The sequence below is a fragment of the Sapajus apella genome, unplaced genomic scaffold (genome assembly GCF_009761245.1).
Source record: "Sapajus apella isolate SASKATOON/1434 unplaced genomic scaffold, GSC_monkey_1.0 scaffold22, whole genome shotgun sequence".
In the NCBI taxonomy this organism is placed as follows: Eukaryota; Metazoa; Chordata; class Mammalia; order Primates; family Cebidae; genus Sapajus; species Sapajus apella.
The window spans coordinates 24,912,904-24,934,625 of record NW_022436962.1 but is presented as its reverse complement, the minus strand read 5'-3'; the positions used below and the strand labels follow the sequence as shown (position 1 = coordinate 24,934,625).

At 36.8% G+C, this 21,722-nt stretch overlaps 1 protein-coding gene across 3 annotated transcripts in view; it reads left to right on the top strand.

Annotated features, from left to right (window-relative positions):
• TAF1A (TATA-box binding protein associated factor, RNA polymerase I subunit A) overlaps positions 1-13,622 on the top strand; it is a 29,256-nt gene extending 15,634 nt beyond the window's left edge. For 2 of the 3 annotated variants that reach the window (XM_032289329.1, XM_032289328.1), the window contains exons 6-11: positions 1,127-1,257; positions 2,115-2,273; positions 7,583-7,649; positions 8,395-8,518; positions 10,158-10,312; positions 13,166-13,622. In XM_032289329.1, coding sequence (XP_032145220.1) covers positions 1,127-1,257; positions 2,115-2,273; positions 7,583-7,649; positions 8,395-8,518; positions 10,158-10,312; positions 13,166-13,278 — 749 coding nt within the window. In that variant the 3' untranslated portion in view covers positions 13,279-13,622. Of the gene's footprint in view, positions 1-1,126; positions 1,258-2,114; positions 2,274-7,582; positions 7,650-8,394; positions 8,519-10,157; positions 10,313-10,701; positions 10,797-13,165 lie in introns of those variants that run through there. The other variant, XM_032289330.1, reaches the window with a different exon arrangement.
• The last annotated feature ends 8,100 nt before the right edge of the window (positions 13,623-21,722 follow it).

The window sequence follows — 21,722 nt, the reverse complement described above, 5'->3', positions numbered from 1 at the left end:
ATCTGTAGATCAACTTGATAATAGTCTTTAAACTGAGTATAGGGTGTCTTTTCATTCATTTAGGTCTTTAAAATTTTTTTAATGGTATCACTTGTCAGAGTAAAATTTTACGTCTCTTTTGTAAAATTTATACCCATTTTGTTATTTTTGATGCTTTTGCAAATGGTATTGTTTTCCTAATTTTATTTCCTGATTGTTCATTGCAAGTATATAGACATACTGTTGATTATTGCTTATTGATCTTATACTCTGCAACCTTTGTGAACTCATTTATTGGTTCAGTAAATTTTTAGTGGATTCTTAGGAATTTTCTGTGTACAAGACCATGTCATCTACAAATGAAGATAGTTTTTCTTCTTTCTTTCCAATCTTGGATGTCTTTTTGTTATGTTCTTGCTTAATTGTCCTGGCTGGAACCACCAATATAATGAACAAAAGTAGTGAAAAAGGACATCTTTGTCTTGTTCCTGATTTTAGAGGGAAAGCATGCAATCTTTTGTCATTTAGTTCCATGTTAGCTATGGGTTTTTCATAGATGCCTTTTATCAGATTGAGGAAGTTCCTTCTATTCCTAAATCGTTGAGTGTTTTTATCATGAAGGGTTCTTGTATTTTTTTTTATACGCTTTTTCTGCATCTATTGTGATGATCATGCGGTTTTGGTCCTGTATTCTTTTGGTATGGTTTACATCAATAGATCACTATTTTATTATTTGCATTAGCTGATTTTCAGATGTTAAGCCAACCTTGCGTTCCTAGAATAGATCCCACTTGGGCATGATATTTAATGCTTTTTATATGTTGTTGGACTCAGTTTGCTAGTATTTTGTTAAAGACTTTTGCAACTGTATTCATAAGAGAGACTGATCTGTAGTTTTATTGTGTTGTCTTTGTTTGGTTTTGGTATCATGGTAATACTGGCTTAGAATAAGTTGGGAAGTATTCTTTTCTGTCCTTTTTTTTGGAGAATTTGTGAAGAATTAGTATTTTCCTTTAAATATTTTTTGGAATTTACCATTGTAGCTGTCAGGAACTGAGTTTTTCTCGTGGGTAGTTTTTTGTATTCCTAGTTTAATAGAAGTCCTCAATACTTAATCAGTGTTAAAAGATCTTTTATTTTTGGGCAGATAAGGATGATTATGCTTACAGCGCAGTAGCCCAAGATGTGTTCAACCACAGCTGGAAGACGTCTGTAAATATTTCTGCATTGATTAAAATTCCTGGAGTTTGGGACCCTTTTGTGAAGAGTTACGTAGAAGTAAGTAGAATTTTCATAAAATTTATTGGTTTTATTTTGTCAAAAGCCTATACAGAGACTGCATACCTAATCTTTATTGATCAGAAAGAAACTAATGGAAAAAATTATTTAGAAGAAAACGAAAATATGGCGTCTTTTTTGTTCTGAATTTATTTTCACCACTCTATAACCCATCGTGGCCAAATATTTATAAAATACATAGCAATATAGTTGTAAGTGTTAATTCAATCTTCTTATTGTTGAGCTTAAAATAAATGCAATAAGGTATTTTATGATTTGGTGGGATATAGAAGGAAAGAGGACAAAAATCTGAAAGTGGGTCACAATATATGAGATGAAGAATGATGGCTTTTTGGAGGTTCATAAGAATGTCCTGTCATCACAGAGTCATTGTAAAAGGACTGAGGGCCTTGGTGCTAGGCACTAGGAATAAATCTTCAAAATAATTTGCTTTGTGAAAATTAATGAGTGCTAACGTGATGATTGTGTTGTCAGAAGATAATCTCCAAGATCATAATCTGGAAATTCCTGTTTAAGGATGGGAACAGAATGAAATGAACTATAATTCCTGTGTACTCCTTTGTGGCTGCAGTTATGTAGGGCACTGAGGTTAGTTGTATCACATTTTCAAGCATTAGTATTCCCTGCTTTGAGGACTCTTATTTTTTATAGGAAGAGTATTTATGTTGAGATGTTGCATTTTTTATTAATAGTAACAAAATACAGGGCAGAAAATGGGAGCCCTGTCAGTTTTGTGCTTTTTAAAAAATATTCATCAGTAAACTTACGCTATGTATTATCTTTCATAGAGCTGTCTTACAGAATTCAGCTAATATATTATGATTTATTTTATATAGATGCTGGAATTCTATGGGGATCGAGATGGAGCCCAAGAGGTACTCACCAATTATGCATATGATGAAAAGTTTCCATCAAATCCAAATGCCCATATCTACTTATACAACTTTCTCAAGAGACAGAAGGCACCAAGATCAAAATTGATAAGTGTGCTTAAGGTATAGAATTTTTATCTCAACGTTTGAACAGCGTTGGGAATCCACATTAAAACATTCTTAGGCTGTTGCTTTCTAACTTCTATAGCATCCACAGAAAATTACAGTAATGTACAGCACACTGAGATAAACGAGAAAGTTGGCTCCAGCTGCCATCTCCACGTAAGTATCATCCACACTATCCCCTGCTGCCCAGGTGAGACCGAGGAGAGAGGATCAGGATGTCAGAAATCTTGTGCAACCCTGGTTGGAATGCTCTGCATTGGTATTTTTTGAAAATCAACTTTATTGAAATTTAATTTTCAGACAATAAACACTTAAGTATATTCTTGGATGCAGTATATTTATGAACCACCGTGGTAATCAAGATACAGAACATTTCTGTCACCCTTGGAATGCCTTTCATTTCCCTTTGCAGCCAGTCTGTCCACACACCCCCTGGCCCCACACAATCATCGATATGCTTTTTGTCACTGTAGATTTTTACCTCTTCTGGAATTTCATATAAATGGAATCTTATGTATTCATTTTAATCTGGCTTTTCTTGCTCAGCGTAATGTAGAGATTCACCCATGTTATTGTGTATATTAGTAATGTGTTCCTTATTACTGCTGAGTAGTATTTCATTTTTATACTTTCACTTCTTGATGGACATTTGGGTGGTTTTTAATTTTTGGCTCTTATGATAAGAACATTCATGTACAAGACTCTGTATACACATATATTTTGATATTTCTTGGGTAGCTACCTGAGAGAGGAATTGCTGCCTAAGAGTAGTAAGGAAAGTATATGCTTAACTTCTTAACAAACTGCCCAGTTGTTTTCTGAAGTGACTGTACCATTGGCAGTCACACATCAATACATGAAAATTCAGTTTGTCCACATCTGTGCCAACAGTTGGTATTGGAGGTCTTTTGAATTATAACCTCTTGTGGGTGTACGTAGTGGTTTCTCATGTGTCATTAAATTGTATTTCCCTATGATGTTGAGGATCTTTTAATATGTCAATTGGCCATTCCTATATCTTATTTTGTCAAGCGTCCAACTACTTAGTCTATTTTTGGGGAGATCAATTATCTTATTGATTTGGAAATTCTTATATGATCTGGATATAAGTCCTTTTTGAAGAATACGAATTATGAATATTTTCTCTCTGACCGTGCCTTGCCTTTTGGTTTCCTTAGTAGTATCTGTCAAAGAGCAGAAACTTCCAATTTTATGTTCAGTTTATACATTTTTTTCTCTTATGGTCAATGCTTTTTGTCTAAGAAATCTTTGCCTATCTCAAGTTAATGAAGAGTCTCGTCTATTTTTTTATTCTAGATGTGTTATATAGTTTTATGTTTAGGCCTGTGGTAGATTTTTAGCTATTTTTTTGTGGGTAATGTGAGGCAAAGGCCAGGGTTTATTTTTTCCCATATGGTTGTTCAGCACTATATTGAAGACTCTCCTTTCTCCATTTAGTACATTTGGAACTTTGTTGAAAACCAGTAGGCTATATATGAAGTCCCTCTTGTTCTAGTGATGTATATTTCCACATTGATATATGAAAATTCAGTTTCTCCACATTCTTGCCAATACTTGGTATTGTTGGTCTTTTGAGTTTGAGTTGTTGCTGTTCTAGTGGTTGTGTAGTAATATCTCATATGTCCTTAATATGATTACTGTAGCTTCGTAGCAAGTCTTGGAATCATACCATGAAAGTTATACAAATTTGTTCTTTTTCATAATTGTTTTTGGCTTTTCTAGGTTCTTTAACTTTCCATGTATACCTTATAATTGACTTACCTGTTGCTACAAAAGGTCTTGCTGAGAGTTTGAATCTATAGACCAGTTTGAGAGAATTGACATCTTAACAGTATTGAGGTTTCTAAAGTGTAAACATGGTATTTCTCTCCATTTATGTAGGTTTTTCATTTCTCTCTGAACTTTTAGTTTTTAGTATATTTATTTTGTTAAATTTGTCCCTGTTTCATGGGCTTGTATATAATATTGCTTAAATTTTTAAATTGTAGGAAAATATGTAGAAAAATAAATGTTACCATTTTGATCATTTTTAAATCACATAATTTAGTGGCATTAAGTACATTCATTCGAAATTTTCTGCAACCACCATCACTGTCTATTTCCAGAATGTTTTCATTATTCCAAGTAGAAATTATTCATTAAACAGTAACACCTCATTACCCGCTCCTCCCAGCCCCTGACAACCTCTATGCTAATTTCCATTTTTGTGAATTTGATTATTCTAGGTACCTCATGTAAGTGGAATCATACAAAATTTGTCCCTTTGTGTCTTGCTAATTTCACTTAGCATAATGTTTTCAAGGTTCATCCATGTTGTAGCATATATCAAAATGCCCATCTTTATTTAAGGCTGAATCATATTCCATTTTATGTACCTATGACATTTTGCGTATCCATTCATTTTTTGGTAGACATTTGGGTTATGTCTGTTGTTTGGCTATTATAAATAATGCTGCTCTAAAGATTAGTGTACTTTGAGTCCTTACTTTCACTTCTTTTGTTTATATACCTAGGAGTGAAATTGCTGCATTATATGGTAATTCTTTAACTTTTTGAGGAACTGTCAAACTGTTTTCTACAGCAGCTACACTATTTTACATTCCCATCAGCAGTTCCACATCCTTCTATTCTCCATCACCTTTTTTTGATCATTGATATCCTAGTGCAGGGGGTCCCAAAACCCTGGGTCATGGACCAGTATTGGTTTGTGGGCTGTTAGGAACCAGGCCACACAGCAGAAGGTGAGCGGCAGGCAAGTGAGCATTACTCCTGAGCTCTGCCTCCTGTCAGATCAGTGGTGGCATTAGATTCTCATAGGAGCAGGAACCATATTGTGAACTACACATGTGAGGGATCTAGGTTGTGTTCCTTATGAGAATTTAATGCCTGAAGATCTATCACTGTCTCCTATTACCCCCAGATGTGTTCATCTAGTTGCAGGAAAACCGGGCTCTCACTGATTATGGTGAGTTGTATAATTACTTAATTATGTATTATGACATAATAATATAAAGTGCACAATAAATGTAAAGTGTGTAAATAATGTAATCCCGAAACCATCCTCCATCCTCAGAGCTCTGGTCCATGGAAAAATTGTCTTCTATGAAACCAGTCCCTGGTGCCAAAAAGGTTGGGGACCACTATCCTAGTGGGTGTGAAGTGGTATCTCTGTTTCATTGTGGTTTTGGTTTGCGTTTCCTTAATGTCTAGTGATGTGCATCCTTTCATGTGCTTATTGGCCATTTGTATATCTTCTTTGGCAAATGTCTGTTCAAGTCCTTTGTCCCTTTTTGAATTGGGTTGTTTGGTTTTTGTTTTTTGTTGTTAAGTTATAGGAGTTCTTTGTATATTTTGTGTTCAGTTTTTAATCATGATATTTTAGAGGTGAAAGACAAAGATCTTTTTCAACCTAAAGAAATGACAGAGAAAAGTTATCTCTGTTTTCTTTTAAAAGTCTGATTATCATCAATCTATACTTTCATGATCAAAATTGGCATTATCAAACCTTCAAATGTGGAAACTGTGTTTTATGAATTTTTCAACAGACTTTGTTTTACTAAACAATCCTTTGTTGTTATTGTTTGAAACAGGGTCCCACTCTGTTGCCCAGGCTGGAGAGCAGTGGCATGATCACAGCTCACTGTAGCCCCCACCTCCCCAGCTCAGGTGATCCTGCCACCTCAGCCTCCTGAGTAGCTGGGACTACAGGCACACACCACCACGCCCAGCTAATTTTTTGTATTTTTTGGAGAGATGGGGTTTTGCTATGTTGCCCAGGCTGGACTAAATAATACTTTTGAAGTTATTTTTATTTTACTCTCTTAAGATAACTTTTGACTCATTTATGTTACAAAATATTAAGGATTGTTACAACAAAAGCAAGACTGTGCTTTCACTCAGGTTGTCAATCACTAATGGTGTTTTTGAAAAGATTTTTTTAAATGCTACAGAAAATATGTCGAATACTTACCTCATTCAAGACAAGATGGATTTAGAGAAATTCTGTTTTTCCATTTAAAAAATATAATATTTGGAATTAAGATCTCAATACATGGGGTTAATAGCAGATTGAACATAGCAAAATAGAAGATTAATGAACTGCATAGAAAATATCAGGCTAAACCATGGAGAACAAAAAGGATGAAAGGTGCAGAAACGAGCATACAAGTAAGTTGCTGAAAAGATCTGACATACTTGTCATTGGAGTCCTAGATGGCGGACCTCTGAATAGAACAGAAGCAAACACATTTTTTAAAAACCCTAATATATGAAGAGCTGATGGCTAAGAATTTTTCAAAACTAATGGAGGATTTCTAGTGTTCTGGCGATGTGCTATTATTTGATCTGGGTGCTGGTCACCTAAGTGTTTAATTTAACTGATTGGGTGTCATGATTTGTATATATTTCTATGGCATGTTATATTTCAATAAAAACTAAGTGAATTGAGCCATATGCAGAATTCTATAAAATCATGAGACATATGTGACTTTCATAGGAACCCAGTTTCAGTAATAGTTCTGATATTGGTGTATTGATCTTGATTGATATTCTTAAAAATGATTAAGAGAAATTAACAAAATTTACTTAATTTTGTTGGAAATTATTTCAATGTAAGATCAGAGTACTTCAGTAAGCAGACAGAATGAATTTATTTCTAATATTAAATGTGTTAAAATGAAGAATACAGTTTTACTTTAAATTCTGTTTTTGAATATTCATAAAAATAATCTTCCTATTTTTAAAAAGAAAAACATTTAAATTTTTTATTGCGTAAAAGGTTGTTGAAATATTTACTCGCATACCCTTAGTAAACTGTGTTCCTGAGCACAATCTGTGAAATTACCTTCCAGCCTTTTTAGTGTTTTTGCTTTATATAAATGTCCTGTGATTTTTCTGTTCTGTAAATAAGTATATTTTCTGTGTGATAATTGATTTTTTCTTTATATTTTTCTTCAGTCCTGGCTTCTGAAAGAAATTATTTTAAGTTCTTAAGCATGGTAAACAGTATAGATGTGTATACGGGGCAAATAGTAAGTCCCTGTCTATTTCCCTCAGTTCTCCTGACTATCTTGTTAGCAGGAACTTTAAAAAAAAAAAAAAAAACAGTTTTACAGAAAATGCTTTTCTATACTTAGATTGAAACTAGAATAAAAAGCAAGGTATTTTAAAAATACTTAATAAACTTAGAGTCTATTAGACAGTAAGAACTTTATTTTGAAAGTAGCTGAAATTTGAGAAATGCTTTTACAAGTATGTAAAAATTACAAGACTGTTCTTTCTTTCAGATTTTGTATCAGATTGTGCCATCTCATAAATTGATGTTGGAATTCCATACATTACTTAGAAAATCAGGTAATAAGTAAAGTTTGTTTTATACCTTGTGTAGACAAGCTATAGACCAGGGACCAGCAAACTATGGCCCATTGGCCAAATCCACCCCTTGCCTGATTTTATAAATCAAATTCTGTTGGAGTCCATTTGTTTATGTATTGTCTGTGGCTGCTTTGGCACTGTAGTGACAGAGCTGTGTAGTTATGATAGAGAATGTATGTCTTGCAAAGCTTAAAACATTTACTGTCTGTCCCTTTATAGAAAAAGTTTGCCTACTCCTGTTATACGACGAAGGCAGCATTTGCAAAAGAGAAATGGCTTCAATTTATAGAATTCACTCCATTTTAATCCCTACTAGATTTCAGCACACCATAGAAAAGAGTATACTTCTTCATAGAAGGAAATCAACTGGCTCAGCCCAAACTGGTCCTAGGATTGCCTAGGTTTCTCTCTGAATGTAAGAGAACATGTATAAAATGCCCAAACAGGGCTTTAAATATTCTCAGTAGAGGAGTGTAACTCATATTGGGATCAGACTCATCACCATGACCTCATTAACATGGTTGAAATTACTGAGTTTTTTAGATTCGTCACGGGAGTAAGAGCATACTGAATTTTTAAAAACTGTTAGAAGGCTTATGATTTAGTATTTTATCAACCATATGTATGTAAAGTATATATACAATTGATAAAATATATACATGTATATTTTAGCTTGGTACACTTCAATACCTTATGTAAACTTGAACTGTTACAACCATTACAGAAAAGGAAGAACACCATAAACTGGGTTTGGAGGTATTATTTGGAGTCTTAGATTTTGCCGGATGCACTAAGAATATAACTGCTTGGAAATACTTGGCAAAATATCTGAAGAAGATCTTAATGGGGTAAGAAACATGAAGTACTAGATCATCATAAATAATATTTCCCAATATTTTAGCTAATATCTATCAATTTTTAAACATCTTTGCTTATGTTTTTGAATTTCTCAAACTGTGTCCAGCTGTTTTCTGCATACATTTTCTTCTGAAGCAAAGAAATACAGAGTCATAAGGAAAGCATACAAAAATTCTATCAATTTTTTTTATGCTATCGAAATAAATACTATACTTAGCAGTACTGTTTGCTAAAGAATACATATGTGTTTTCCCATTGGAAATAAAGACTAGCAGGGATCACTCTGCTAAAGACTCTGTGATTTGTGCATCATTAACTTGGAAGATCACATGAGAAGCAGCTTTCCTCCTACCTGTGTTTGATCATTTTCAGTGGCTATTTTTAGGACCTCACAAACTCATCATACCCTATTTATTCAACAGATACTCATTAAATCCATTGTGACTTGGGTATCTGAAAGTGTATCTCTGATCTTAATCTTATTAGCGTCACATTTTGAGTGAAAACGAGTTTCTTGTTATTTTTACTTAGTGTGTGATAAGAAGGGATATCACAAAATTGTTTCATATATTTATTATATCCATTTTAGTTGTTAGGCAATTCATTATCAGTTGGAACTTGTTTCAGGCTTCAGAGCTAACTTGTCCTGATGGAACAGTGCTGTTTATAAAATGGTTTTGCTGTCATATGTTGATGCACTCTCTGTAAACCACTTTCTAGATCTCAAGCACTGAATAAACTCCTGCTAGATTATAAGGTCCTTAAAAGCAAAGAGGTTCATTTCTTTGAACTTCTAGATGTTCTACCATAGGGGGCACATGGGTGCTAAGTACTTGTTCAATTAAATTACAGAGATCTAATGTACATCACAGACTGTGGTTAATAATATTGTATTGTATATAGGAAATTTACTAAGAGTAGAGTTCAGGTGCTCCTACCACACACAACAGTTAACTATATGTATATAAAACATGTTGTATACCTTAAATATATACAGTGGAAGAATTATTCACAGACACATAGCATTGCCTGCATTTAACAGTTAAACCTATGTGTTTATATATTTTTATAATAATGGTATCTTGATTTGGATAACAATTCATGGCAGCATATAATTTTAAGTTAGGTTTTACTTAAGTAATAGTAATAGATAAAATTGATTGAATATTTACTATGCACCAGACACTATGCAAAGAGCTTTATATGAGACCTGCCATACCCTACTACTGGAATAGTTTAATCTTAATAACAGTCCTATGAGATCGGTACCACTAATGTCCTCAAGGACACTGAAGCTCAGAGAGGTTCAACAACTTGCCCAGGATCACATAGATAATAAATGGAAGAGCTGATATTTGAATCCAGGATTCTGGCTTCGAGTCTGTTCTGTAACTACTGTGCTAAAGTGTCTGTTTAGTGAAATGGAAAATGGGATATGGAGGTGGAAGAGAACAAAAAGATTTGCTTTCCTGCTGTTGTCAATCATGTGTTATGCCTTTGCCATATTCAGAATTTAGATTGGAAACATCTTCCTTGTCAGCTTTCCATAGACTCTAATTAAGTCTAAATTCTGATAATGTAGATTTGTTCCCATCATTGACCTTCTCTTTTCACATTTTTCTTTTCCAGAAACCACCTTGTGTGGGTTCAAGAAGAGTGGAACTCCAGGAAAAACTGGTGGCCAAGCTTTCATTTCAGCTACTTTTGGGCAAAAAGTGATTGGAAGGAAGACACAGCTTTGTCCTGTGAGAAAGCCTTTGTGGCTGGATTACTGTTAGGAAAAGGTACATGTTTTTGTTTTCTTTTTATCTAGACACAGTTTTTTGGCTGAATTTGAAATTACGAAGTATGGCCTTCATTTAGAGCTTACTTAGTATAGTACCTAAAAATACTAGGCACTTAAGAAATAACTGCTTGATGAAAGAATGACTCCAATTCAGTGATTTCATATTATTGATTGTGATTGGTTTTCACCTTCTGACTTGAGTGTTGCTAGGGGGCATTAAGATATGTGATACAGACTTTTCACAATAATTGACCATTTAGCCTTGGTTTTATAGAAAGTTTACTGAGATTTTTTACTTTATTAAATGTATGAAAATATTATTTATTGACCTCATTGTTCTTTGATAGCTCCATATTACACTAATATTTACTTATCTGTTCCTGAAAGCGTGAAACATTTCCTCCACTTAAGAGAAAAAAATACCTCCTACTAGCATATGAAAAAAAATCCTCTTGAAAGAAAAGGGATATTGATTTTTTCTTCAAAGAAAAGGAGTATTTTGGGTGGTAAAACTCTTAACTGCTTTGTACCACTGAAATATGAAAAGGGGCCAGTACTGAAATGAAACTGCCACAAAGTATGTCCAGAAATGAAGAAAGTCAATCTTCAGTGACCACTAGTAAGCAGTCCATTGCTATGGAGTTTAAGGTGTGCTGAAGAGATTCTCCAATTCACTTTTGAATATGGTTTCTATTATTTTGGAATTAGTAGTCTCAGTGAATGTAATAAAATTTGATTAAGAAGAAAATAAGCCAGGTGCAGTGGCACGTGCCTGTAGTCCCAGCTACTCGGGAGGCTGAGGTGGGAGGATCGCTTGAGCCCAAGAGTTCTGGGCTGTAGTGCGCCATGCCGATCGGATGTCTGCCCTAAGTTTGGCATCAATATGGTGACCTCCCAGGAGCAGGGGACCACCAGATTGCCCAAGGAGGGGTGAACCAGGCCAGGCTGGAAACAGAGCAGGTCAGAACTCCTGTGCTGATCAGTAGTGGGATTGTGCCTATGAATAGCCACTGCACTCCAGCCTGGGCAACATAGAAAGACCCCATCTCTAAAAAAAAAAAAAAAAAAAAGAAAGAAAAGAAAAGAAAAATTCTCTAATACACTGATGACAAGGAACAGAAAGGTGATTTGGATTGTCATTTTCTACTACTTTATGAGTAGAGAGGCATCTAGCACAATTATTTAGAGGTCTCTTTGAGCAGAGTAGGAAGATCTGGGTTAATTTTGCAGTTCTCTCACTCACTTGCTATGTATCTTAGGCCAAGCAATTAGCTTTTAGGAGCTTTTTCTGTGAAGGGGCACTGTAATACCCATCTTATTGTTGTAAGTATCATGTGAACATTGCATCAAAGTGCTTCATAATTTCTAAAGTACTCTACAAATATCAGGTATCAGTTACTCCTGCAAGAGCCACATCTCCTCTCAAGCTGTTAGTGTGGGGTTGAGTCAGTCTATTCATTGGTTAAGCTGGGTTTTCTTCTTGTCCTGGTTACCAACCTTACTTTATAGTATTCAAATTCTAGTCGTGGTCTGCCTTTGCTTTGTGCTTTGGGGTAAGGTGGCTATCTTTCTTCCTATGCCCTGCTAAAAGCAAGCTAGGCTCATTTCTCCTTGGAGGGGCCTTCTCTTGTTGGGATTGAAACTACTTGGTTGTCCTGCGATTCCAGCTCTCCAGTGGACTCGAGTTAATATTTGAGGTTTATTAAGCTTTTTCTCTGTTGGAGTGGGAACCAGGTTATTCCCAGCTTTCTGTGTAGGTAGAGGCAAAATTCTGTGTGCAAAGTATTTTGCTTTTTACTAAGGTGAATATGATATGTTTAGAAACACAAATTATTTTAGTAATACTACAGACACCACTGCTTCTCAGTCAGCAAAACATTACCAATTCCGAGCTGGGTGCAGTGGCATGCAGTGCTCCTGTAATCCTAGCTGCTTGGGAAGCTGAGGTGGGAGGATTGCTTGAGCCCAGGAGTTTTGAGACCAGAGTGTGTCACACAGTGAGACCCCATCTCAGGAAAAACAATAAAACAAAATATTTGCAATTCTGGCATGCTAATTAGTTTCCGGAATGGTAAAAATGGTTACTATAGGTACATGTCCTTGCATTTTCTCAGAGAAGATATTGCATACAGGCTGAAACTGTAGTGAAATTAATTTTTCATATATGATTTATGGTCTTGTCCATTTACCAACTCTAAAAAGAACTCAATATCCAGTTTACTTTTTCTTACAGAAATATGATTCATTTGTCTGAAGTATTTGACAAATACTTGACAGTCCTTTGTGTTGTAAGACTATGAAGAGCAGGTGGAACTTCTAATGAGCATGAGGCACCTCTGTCAGATACATGGTCTCTACTTTGCTGCTTGCTACATGGCTAGAATGAATAGATAATGTCTGACCATTTCTAACCTATGATTTGTTTATTCTAATCCTTCACACCAAGATTTTCTACAGAGAATTTTCTTACTGTTATAAATGTAACTTTGGCTGATTTATAAGCTAACATTGAGAAGAAATCTATACAAATGCATTTCTAGAGAAGGCTCATTTAATACGTGACTATATGTAATATGCCTGTCACCATCGCCAGGGTATAGGAGGAAGGGTAGAAAACAAATTAAAGTCTGTGCTTTAATTATGATAGATTAGAAACACTTTTGTATATAGGAGGAAATATATTTCACTGGACACAGCTGAGAATATGCTTAGGCCATACTGGTGTAGATACTACAAATTTATTTTCATAATCATTAGTGTGCCAAGTTAAAGCACAATTTTAAAAATGTAGAAATATGCTTGAGAAAAAATGATGAGTATTAAAACTTTTTATTTTGCTTTACTTTTTTAGGTTGTAGATATTTTCGGTATATTTTAAAGCAAGATCACCAAATCTTAGGGAAGAAAATTAAGCGGATGAAGAGATCTGTGAAGAAATACAGTATTGTAAATCCAAGACTCTGATGCTGGATTTTAGTTACTTCACAGTAGTAGCTACACAGTAAGCAGCTCAGTAGTTATTGAATATATTTATGTAGTGTATTAAGAAGCTTATATGAGTCTAAACTTATTTTTATATATTTTAATTTTTTTATTTATAGCTAGGGAAACAATATTACTGCCTTTGTTCTTTGTAAATATGTCTGTTTTCTTTTTTGTAATGTTAAATGTTACATTTGTTAAGGAATAATTCTTTAAATGAAAAAATATTTATCTAGAGAATATAGCTCTACAGCAGTTATTGTTTGCAAATAATTTTCCTCTGGCTGTTGTGTAATAAAATACAACTTGTGGTACTGTGAAATGAATTGACATTCTTCTTTTTATTCTAATTAATTAATTTTAGGCATACCACCATGAAGAAATATATTGGTGATGAGTTCTGCTGAGGAATTTTGAAAAGAGAGAAGGATTTAGAAAAAGACTTTTTCTCTTTCAGTATAAAGACATGACAAATTGGGGCAAAATATCCTCCTGCTAGAGAGAGACCTTTGACTCTAGAGGACTGGTTTGGGTCACAGCAGTGTAGAAGTCCGGCTCTTTTCAGCTGACACTGGCCTAACTTTAAAGGCTCTTGGCTTTTTTGGTGCCTGACACAGCAGTCTAAGACATGCTTAGAACTCACGTGTCCCCTCTCCTTTTTCTCTTGGAAATAGGATGCAGCAGCATGTAGCTGGACAGTGGAGGAAACTCGCCAGTGGAAACAGTGGAGGCAACTGTCCCTGAGTCATACAGTAAACCCACAGGGAAAGCCTGGCCAGAAGCCAACAGCAACTTTCCTGGAACATGAGCTGAGCTTTGTAACATGATGGGATAATTGGTAGAACAGTGCTTCTTCAGAAATGTTTTGGCTCTTATACATTTACTGCTGAGATAACTAGTAATTGAGTTCCATGAAGGCTCACTAACTTCAGAGCAAGTCTCATATTTAGATGACAAGACACATATGTTTCCCATTGGTTTATATTCCTACTGATTTTAAACCATCTGCAAGAAGATTAGGGGACAAATTATGCTTTGTCAATAGTTTATATTTCAATATTACTTAGAAAGGCCTATCCATAAAGAAGTACTTATAAAGTATATGTAAAATGAGTAGGTGTTCCATGGAACCAAAATAAACCAAGTAAAAGCTACCACATAAATAGGGCTAGCTTTACTCTTGGGAGTCCATGATTGGGTTGTGTAGGAGTTCTGTATAAGACCAATACTCCAGGAATGAAATTCCCAGGTGATGTGGAAAAAATCTCAAAGCATAGCCCAAGATCTACTTCCTGAAACTTTTAGGCAAAAGCTATAAAATAGGATTATGATTTCTCTTGATCTCTAAGAAAATGGAGGTGAGGATAAAAGAAATGAGTAGATACGATTCTTGGTTTCCATACAAAACTGTCTCTTAAAATTTTTGCATCAAATGTTCTTATCTAATTGTTCAGTAAGAGTAGTGCAATTTACCTGTGAAACTTTTTTTTAGATCCATTGATGTTTAAGCTGCTTCTATGAATAATAGTAATAGCTAAAATTTATCAAGCACTTTGGGTTTTACCTTTCATCATATAACCACCACAATTCTATGAATTATTCCTATTTTACCAATAATGAGGTCACTGGAGATGAAGTAACTTGCCAAGGTCACAGTGTGTAGGTGTTGGCACCAGGATCCTAACACAATCAGTGTGGTTCCAAAGATCACACTCTTCACGTAGTAGCTGTATGACCTCCCAGTGCAGTCGGTGTTGACTACGTGCAGAGCACTGAGCTAGGTAGAGTGAGACAAAACAGCAGAAGCCAGGCCTGCTCATTTCTGCTTGCCAGCGTCATTTCACAAAGCCCCTGACCCTGTGATGACATGCAATTCTCTGGAAAGATGCCTTAAAAACAAAACAGCATAGAGCACAGGGCACCCCGACGCCTCTTGCCTGAGTCACTACATTCCTTAAAAGTTAAATGAACCCAGTCCTTGCCTTTTCCTACACATGAGATAATATCTGATGGGATTAGTGGTTATGCTTCTGTAATCCATAACCAGATGTACTCTTACACCCAAACCTTGATGAGATTCTGCTTGAATGCAGCTTTTGAGCAAGCTTGATGTGATTTTGCACTGTAGGGAACTCCACCACCTGATAAGCAGTGAGCTGAAATACTGTGCTGGAACAGTCTGACAGGACTGCTTGCTTATGTGGTTACTACTTATAACCATTCATCACGACTACTTTAAGACACTTTAAGTAGCAATAACTAAAGATAATTTAAAGTCTTGTTTTCTCATTGAAACCTCAATGTATATATTTAAGATGTACAACTTGATATTTGATATACATTGTGAAATGATCGCTACGATCAAGCTAATTAATATCTTCATTACCTCTACGTAATTACCATTTTGTTTGTGTTGTGTATGTATATGTGTGATGAAAAGATTTAAGATCTGTCTTTTTAACAAATTACACGTATGTAATATAATACTGAACTGTCATCACCATGTTGTACATTGGATCTCCAGAAATCATTTATCTTCTATAACTGAAACTTTGTACCATTTGACCAATATCAGTCTATTTCCCCTTTCCCTCAGCTCCTGGCAACCATCTTACCCTCTGCTTCTGTGAATTTGGCTCTTAAATTTCACATACAAGTGAGATCATGTGGTATTTCTCTTTCTGTGTCTTGCTTATTTTAATTTTGCTTAGCATAACGTCCTCCATGTTGAGAATGGCAGAATTTCTTCTTTAAGGCTAAGTAATATTTAATTGTATTTTTTTATATGCCACAAATTTATTCATCTGTCAAAGGACATTTAGGTTGTTTCAGTTGTTATGAGTGATGCTGCAATGAACGTAGGAGTGCAGATATCTCTTTATAATCTTGATTTCAATTCCTTTGGGTGTATATCCAGATATTTCTGTTTTCAATTTTTTTGGGGGAACCTCCATATTGTTTTCTATATTTCCATCCCCACCAGCAGCGTACAAGTGCTTCCTCTTCATCCTCACCAGTACTTATCTTTGACCTCTGGTACTATTCATCCTACCAGGTGTGAGGCTGTATTTCCTGGTTTGATTAGCGTTTCCCTGGTGACTCGAGCTGTTGAGCACTTATTCATATACCTGTTAGCTATTCAAATTTCCTTTGAGAAGTGTCTATTTAGTTCCTTTGGCCATTTTTTAAATTGAATTATATTTTTGGTATTGAGTTTTATGAGTTCTTTGTGTATTTAAGATTATTAGCCCCTTAGCTGATGAATTATATGGAATGTGAATTACATCTGTAAAGCTGTTACATCCCATTCCCTTCCCACCTCCCCTCATAAAAAGAAAGAAAAGCATGTTCTGTGGAGTCTGAAAAGTCTGGGTTCAAATTCCAGCGTGGCTGAAGGCCCCCACCTAGGTGGGCCTCACCTTTATTCTGTAAAATGAGATGGTCTGGAAAGGTTGATATAAAATGCTGAGCATGGGTCCTGGTAAATGCTTTTTCTCAATAAATAGAAACATTGTTTTATATTAACATTTTTGAAAAAGGAAAAGCAACAAAAATTAAGAAAAAAACAGGTGTGCCCTTTTGGACCCAATGATTCACCCATATTTCCAGCACAAAGGCTTTTCCTGCTGGATTTAATTAGAATCTGTATTTTAAATATTCCAAAGGGAAACAAGCAAGACCCTTGATGGATGGTCTACAAATAATGTGACTAACATCTGAGTAAGTCGATTCAAGATTCATGCTTCTAAACCAGTCTGCCAACAAATAAGGGTCTACTCAGTCCCACAAAAAATACAGAGCAGATGTGTATGTTGTTTTAATAGTTATGAAGGTAGCCTTTAGCTCAGTGAGTAGAGGCAGCTCTGTTTCTGCCCGTCAGTCCCATTGTGAACACCACTGCCAGTTATTTAGTTACAACTCCTATCGTGCCTATACCAAGAACTCCCAGATAATCTTACCAATGGAGCTGAGTGTTCAGTCAATACACTTCAGTAGGGTGCATCCAACACAAATTTTTCTAAATGAAGAACAAGTAAAAGTGATTACTTTCATTCTTTTGGGGTATATCATGATGGAATGAAAAAAGATCTGGGCTGTAATTCAGAATACCTGAATTGTGTTGCCATCTTTATTCATCTAAACTGGGGCCCTAAAATATTTCACTGAACCCCTCCTGGACTTAATTCACTCATGCTCACTGGTAATATGGTATGTACCTTGCTTACATAATTGTCTCGAGAGAATTGAAGGTCAAATGAAATGCAGTGTGAGAAAATACTTTGTAAACTGTAGTGCTTCGTGCGAATAAGTTGTATCTTCTCTAATCTTAGGTACATCTATTCATCTTTAGACTGAGAGAGGGAGATGTCTGGAGACAGACAGATAGTTACATCGGTAAGCTCTATGAGAGGCTACTGAGCTGGAACATTTCTGTGTGCACTTTCTCTGTTCTATTCCATGACGTGATGTAGGATAAACACCTGACTCTCAATATCACTTTTTAAAAGGCACTTGCATCGGGTGCAGTGGCTCACGCCTGTAATCCCAGCATTTTGGGAGGCCGAAGCAGGTGGATCACTTGAGCGCAGGAGTTCAAGACCAGCCTGGGCAGTATGGTATAACCCCTGTCTCTACAAAAAAAAAAAAAAAAGCAAAAATTAGCTGGGCGTGGTGGCACACACCTGCAGTTCCAGCTACTGGCATCACCACACTCTAGCCTGGGTAAGTGAGACCCTGTCTTGGGGAAAAAAAAGTTAAAATGTGCATGCTATGTGAAACTGTGTGTGTGTGTGTGTGTGTTAATGTGTGCTACTGCTATGGGCTGAATTGTTTCTCCTAAAAAAGAATTGTTGAAGTCTTAACCCACAATACCCCAGAATGTGACCTCATTTGGAGATAGTTTTTACAGAGAGAATCATGTTAAAATGAAGTCATTATGGTAGGCACTAATCCGGTATGACTGGTGTCCTGATGAAAAGGGGAAATTTGGACGTGAATGCACACAGGGAGTACGAGTACCATGTGAACATGAAGACAGCTCGGGGTGATGCATCCACAATCCAGGAACGCAAGATTGCTGGCAGACCCCACGAAGCTAGAGATCGGGCATGGAGCAGTGTCGCTCACGGCCTTCAGGAGGGACCAACCCTGCCAGCATCTCAACCTCAGACGTCTGGGCTCCAGAGCTGGGAGGCAGTACATTTCTGTTCTTTAAGCCACCAAGTCTGTGGCTGTGTTACAGCAGCCCTAGCAAACTAAATAATTTTTTTAAGGGATTATGTTTGCTTCAAAAGTGGAAGCTGAGTGATTTCAGATACTCTGTCTGGTCCTAGCTTATAGTTCCAGAGTTATTTCATAAGCTCACCTAACACTCAGTGAAAATGTGTTTTCTGTTCTTTTCCATCCATACCTTATCTAAAAGCCCTACTCAACTTTGATTACAATATTCTTAATCCCCATGCAGTCTAATGTCATCTCTCCCTCCTTGTGATCCCTAATAGCAGTTTGTTCCTGGCTGTTATCTTAATCTTATGTCTGCCTTGTATTATTTGGATACTTTAATCCTTTCTTCTCAGAGCACAAACTCCTTGAAAATGTTTTATATGTTAGTTTTCTGTTAAACATTTCTCTTCCAGCATTCTTCAGACAAAATAATACGTATTTACTGAATTAACACCACGAAATCTTTTGTAAAATTATTGCATGATTATTATATAATTATACATATTATACACTTATATCTAAAATTCAGCATCTTCTGAAATGTTACATATTTTAATAATCAGAAACTCATGCTGTCACTATGTCTGATCAGATTCTGCCTGCCGATCTTTCCCTGCTAATCTTGCAGTGACTCTGCTCAAAACAATAAGATTTCTATATTTTTCATGGCAAAGGGAAAACGGAGACATGAATTTCATGAGAAGATTAGAAAATACTCCCAGGTCCCATATGAATGAGAGAATGCACTCATTCTTAACACATCCCAGGGTTAGATGGTTCTGAGAAGGCAATATGGGTGAATTCACTGGCTGAAGTTAGTCCAATGTTACTCCTCCTCCTCAAGGCTTCCAGAACCATGACATTCTGTGACATTTGAGCAAACAACCCAGAAGAAATAGCACAGTTACCAGTGAATCATGGACAACATTTATTTTATTTTATTTTATTTTTATTTTGAGACAGGGTCTCACTCTGTCACCCAGGCTGGAGTCCAGTGGTGCAATAATGACTCACTGCAGCCTTGACCTTCTGGGCTCAAACAGTCCTCCTACACAGCCTCCCAAGTACCTGGGACCACAGCCATGCACCATCACATCTGGCTAATTTTGTATTTTTATTTTTTTGTAGAGACAGAGTCTCACTATGTTGCCCAGGCTGGTTTCAAACTTCTGGGCTCAAGCCATCCACCCACCTCGGCTTCCCAAAGTGTTGGGATTATAGGTGTGATCCATGTTTTAAAAAACACCACTCAACTAGGTATGCTTTTTTTTTTTTTTTGAGACTGAGTTTCACTCTGTCACCCAGGCTGGAATGCAGTGGTGTGATCTCAGCTCACTGCAGCCACCACCTCCTGAGTTCAAGTAATTCTCCTGCCTTGGCGTCCTGAGTAGTTGGGATTACAAGTGTGTGCCACCATACTCAGCTAATTTTTTTGGTGTGTGTGTGTTTTTAGTAGAGACAGAGTTCCCTATGTTGGCCAGGCTGGTCCCGAACTCCTGGCCTCAAGTGATCCACCTGCCTTGGCCTCCCAAAGAGATTACAGGTGTGAGCCACTGCTTCTGGCTAACTAGGTGTAATACTGAACAGTACAAATAAGAAAGCAAGACTGTGCTGATAATCATTCTGACTACTCCTATCTATCTACCTATCATCTATCATCTACCTACCTACCTACCTACCTACCTACCTACCTACAGGTTCTCGTTCTGTTACCTAGGCTGGAGTGCAGTGGTGTGATCGCAGCTCACCACAGCCTCTAACTCCTGGGCTCAAGCAATTCTCCCACCTTCGGCTTCCAAGTAACTAGGACTACAGGTACATGCCCAGCTAATTTTAAAAAATTTTATAGCAACAGGGTCTCACTGCGTTGCCCAGTCTGGTCTTAAACTTTTGGGCTCAAGTGATCCTCCCACCTTGGTCTCCCAAGTCTTGGGATTACAGGCATTAACCGCCACACCTGGCCAATTTTTTTGTATTTTAAATGCTACTTGGGGCTTTCATAATCCAGAACATTGTGAATATAGACTTGGCTAGACTGAGGTTCACTGTCCCTTCTTGATGATATCCCAGCAAATGCTGTTCCTGGTGATAAGCTGGACAGCCAGGTTGGGTGTCCTCTGTAAAGCACATCTGGAACAAGAAGAAATTTGGACTTCATCTGCATTTCAAACGGAAGCTTCTGCCAGTAGGGAAATTTAAGGTGGACCAGAACCATGGAAAATGCTGAAAGGAGAGTTAGCTCAAGTGCCACATGTCCCCGTGGACCTATGCCCGGCTCATGCCTGTTTGGGTTTGGGGCTGTGTGAGTTTGGGACTCAGTGTTCTGCATTCATTCATTCAAGAAATATTTATCAAAGCCTGTCATGTGCAAGGGACGTGTACAAAGCAAAACACATTTTTATTATTTATTTTATTATTATTATTTTTTGAGATGGAGTTTTGCTCTTGTTGCCCAGGCTGGAGTGCAATGGCGCAGTCTTGGCTCACTGTAATCTCTGCCTTCTGGGTTCAAACAATTCTGCCTCAGCCTCCCAAGCGTCTGGGATTACAGGTGCCCGCCACTATGCCTGACTAATTTATTTATTTATTTTTTGAGACAGAGTCTGTGTCACTCAGGCTGGAGTGCAGTGGTGCGCTCTTGGCTCACTGCAACCTCCACCTGCTGGATTCAAGCGATTCTCCTGCCTCATCCTCCGGAGTAGCTAGGACTACAGGCCACCAGGCCTAGCTAATTTTTTTGTATTTTTAGTAGAGATGGGGTTTCACCATGTTGGTCATGCTGGTCTTGAACTCCTGACCTTGTGATCTGCCTGCCTCAGCCTCCAAAAGTGCTGGGATTACAGGTGTGAGCCACCACAACCAGCCACAAAACACATTTTTAAATAGTAAAGTGGAACATACGCTAAGTGAGAAGGAGGGTCCCTATAGCAGGTATAGATTTGGCAAAGGAAGGCACCCAGTCGTCCTGTGCTTCCTGGGGACATTGTCCCAAACATTCCTTGTTGACTCCTTGTTTTCACTGTACCACCCTCCCTCTCCTATGGTCTGAATGTGTCCCTCCCTACCTCAGATTCACGTATTGAAATGTAATCGCCAATGTGATAGTATTAAGAAGTGGGGCCTTTAGTAGGTGATTAGGTCTTGAGGGTAGAAGCCTCATGGGTAGGATTCGGGTCCTAATAAAAGGTCTTGAAGGAGTGGAT